This window comes from Colletotrichum tamarilloi (assembly GCF_030869305.1).
Source record: "Colletotrichum tamarilloi strain Tom-12 chromosome Unknown Scaffold_410.1, whole genome shotgun sequence".
Lineage (NCBI taxonomy): Eukaryota > Fungi > Ascomycota > Sordariomycetes > Glomerellales > Glomerellaceae > Colletotrichum > Colletotrichum tamarilloi.
Window position 1 is genome coordinate 1 of NW_026849792.1, and position 2,637 is coordinate 2,637.

The 2,637-nt window shown below is 50.4% G+C and overlaps 2 protein-coding genes across 2 annotated transcripts; one reads left to right on the plus strand and one right to left on the minus strand.

Moving 5' to 3' along the window:
• Nucleotides 1-18: 18 nt before the first annotated feature.
• CTAM01_17208 (uncharacterized protein) lies at nucleotides 19-547 on the plus strand (the record flags this gene model as incomplete). The annotated part of the gene is made up of 2 exons (XM_060533196.1): nucleotides 19-266; nucleotides 331-547. 2 exons carry the CDS (start codon nucleotides 19-21, stop codon nucleotides 545-547), a joined length of 465 nt encoding a protein of 154 aa, XP_060372225.1.
• Nucleotides 548-2,055: 1,508 nt separating this feature from the next.
• Nucleotides 2,056-2,637, minus strand: CTAM01_17209 (uncharacterized protein; the record flags this gene model as incomplete). The annotated part of the gene is made up of 1 exon (XM_060533197.1): nucleotides 2,056-2,637. A coding segment is annotated over one exon (582 nt), but the record flags the coding sequence as incomplete, so codon positions are not given.

Here is a 2,637-nt window from a genome sequence, read left to right on the forward strand (position 1 = left end):
CCACCGCTTCACCACCAGATGGATGTCTTTGGTGAGTATGCGGAGCAAACGGCGATGGGAAACTCATCAGGCGCAGAGGTGGCTTGCTTTGGGGGGACCTTCGACTGGGGGCCAAAGCTGTCAGATTCAGTACCGAACTTGACAGAAGCCAGCCTCGCTCAGTTTTCGTCCAGTAGGGCATCTGCCCCGTCGACGCATGCCACCGAAACCTTTCGTTGTCACTGGAAGGGCTGTTCCTTCACTGCTAAAGACCGAAGCGTCTTTGAGTAAGTACAGTGAATTGCTTATGACTTCTCATTGAGGTAGCAAACTCCCGCTCACACTTCTCAGCGTACACGTCTGGCAGCACAGAAAATGTCCGAAGGTCGAGTGTCTATCATACTTTACGGGTGAGAAAGAGAAACGAAGACATGTCTGGAAGACGCACAGAATGTGGGCGCAGTCGATGGAATTTCCTACCATCAGTGGGATTTGCGACCACTGCGGCGAGACTTTCACTCGGAATGACAACCTGACTCGCCATAAGAGAAGAAAACATAAGTATTGAATGAGACATGAGTCGAACATCATTAATTCTGCGCATGTCTTCCTCTTGAATCCATTCAAAGCATACCCTGTGCTTCAAATCATGTGCTGCCCAGACAGAGAAATCTGAGCGTAAACGGTATACATTTAACAATAACACAGAGGCCTTGTCAAGTCGCAACCGAAACCAACGCGCGATTCAGTGCCGCCTTCCATCGACGTATCTCGAACCGACATTGGAATGTATCATTCACCTCCATTAGAGAGAGGGGGTATCATATGGGATCTATCTACGGCTTGACTCTGCCCAAATCAGCCGTAATCCGTGCGATCGTATTTTGTGAGAAGTCGCACCAAATGCTCACACAATCAAATCAACTCACTGCCTGTTTTGGTACTTATTTCTTTTGTGCTTCTTCTAGCCGGTAGATGGCTATAGGGCCAAGGGCATAGACCGACCTAGCCGTTAGATTTGACTTGTTTCAACCTCTCTAAAGTAAGTTGGGTGCAAGTTATATTGGGGCTCTATATCAAACGCACCACTCCCACGGTCCGTTGCTCTAGTAGAGGGCCATCAAAGACGGTGTAGCAACTCGATCATTAGGCTCGCAGAACGGTCTACGACTCGTCGGTCAACAGAAGTGGGATGAAGACACTCATCGACTTGGCACACAGGATTCAACTTTCCTAGGGGTCCACTACTTAGCATAACGATAGCGTACGTCACAAGCCACTGAATCTTGTACGTCATCCATGGCTACTGGTAGCACGACGGGACACTTGGACCATTCGTCGTTTGGAACCATTCCCGTGAGGCCACAAAGGGGCAGACAAGGTTGTTGTGGAATGCTAAGCTGATGGGTTAAGGATGATGTGGGAAGGCAAGAGATTGATTCATCCGCCGACGACAAGCGGCAGCGGGAGAGGCTGCACGGATTAGCGAGACACTGTTCAATCCCGATGTTGGGGGCAGAACTTGTCGTTGTAGATGCTGATGCATCTTTCGCTCTGATATTTTTATGGTGTGTGTGCGGTCTGGACATTGCTGTGGTGGTAACATTACAGGGCTCAAGATCCGGAAAGAGAGTGGAATTATGCACACGTCTTAGAGGACGCTTTTACATCCTCGGTCCGATGAGACCAGCAGTGGGGTAGCTCAGAAAAGACAGTTATCAACCCGTGCCCCATGCATGCTGAATCAAAGGCAAATATCTCTGAGATTGTGGCGCAATGCTTGATGGTCCATATTATCACAACGGCGATTAGCGCCCACGACGTACGGACATCCGATTATGAGCTTCATGTTGATGGGAAAATATTTCTCAAAACTGCTGGCAAGATACCTGTTTGCTCACAAAGCTCGATACTACAGCGCGGTTCCTGCACTGCGTAAAGACACCGAACGAGTAGAAAAACCAATCCTTTCTCACTGACTAAATTTCTAAGTAAGCCCAGGATCACGGCTAGTACTGGTCCAAAAATCTGTCTGGTGCTCGCAACGGCCCCACCAGCGGTAGACAGGAGCTGGCCCTAGACCTTTCCGTCTCCAGCCTCTTTCAAGTCGGCTACGGGCGCCTGTACATCGCCAAATACGGGAGTCTGTTCGTCGGGACGGCTTGTCTCAAGTCCAAGAGCTTTTTGTAGTTCGGCGACTGCTGGGAGTTTGAATGGGGCGCCCCCGTGGATGCCGTACTTTTGGTCCGCGCTGAGCTTCTTTCGAGCGACTTCTCTGGAGTGACCATTCAAGATCGTATTCAGGGCAAGTGAGCTCAAGCCTTCGCGAAGAAGCCTAGCCTCGTCGAAGGAGATAGTACTGTATATGTCCCTGTCGCCTGATTGTTGTTCGTCTAGCTGGCGATGATATCGCGCCACGTCTGGTGACAGGTTGCCGTCGAAAAGGACTACCTGGATGGAAAACTCAGAACCACCGCCCTTGACGTCCTTCAAACGCTTTTTGATCAGTTCTACTTCCTTGAGTTCCAGGGGGGATGCCGTGAGCAAGATGATGTTGGTAGGATGCGACGCCTCGTCGTTAGACAACCGCGACTGCAATGCGATGGACCGCTCAATGGTGAAGCGAATGCTATTCCGGAGTTTCAGCTGAGCCCGCGC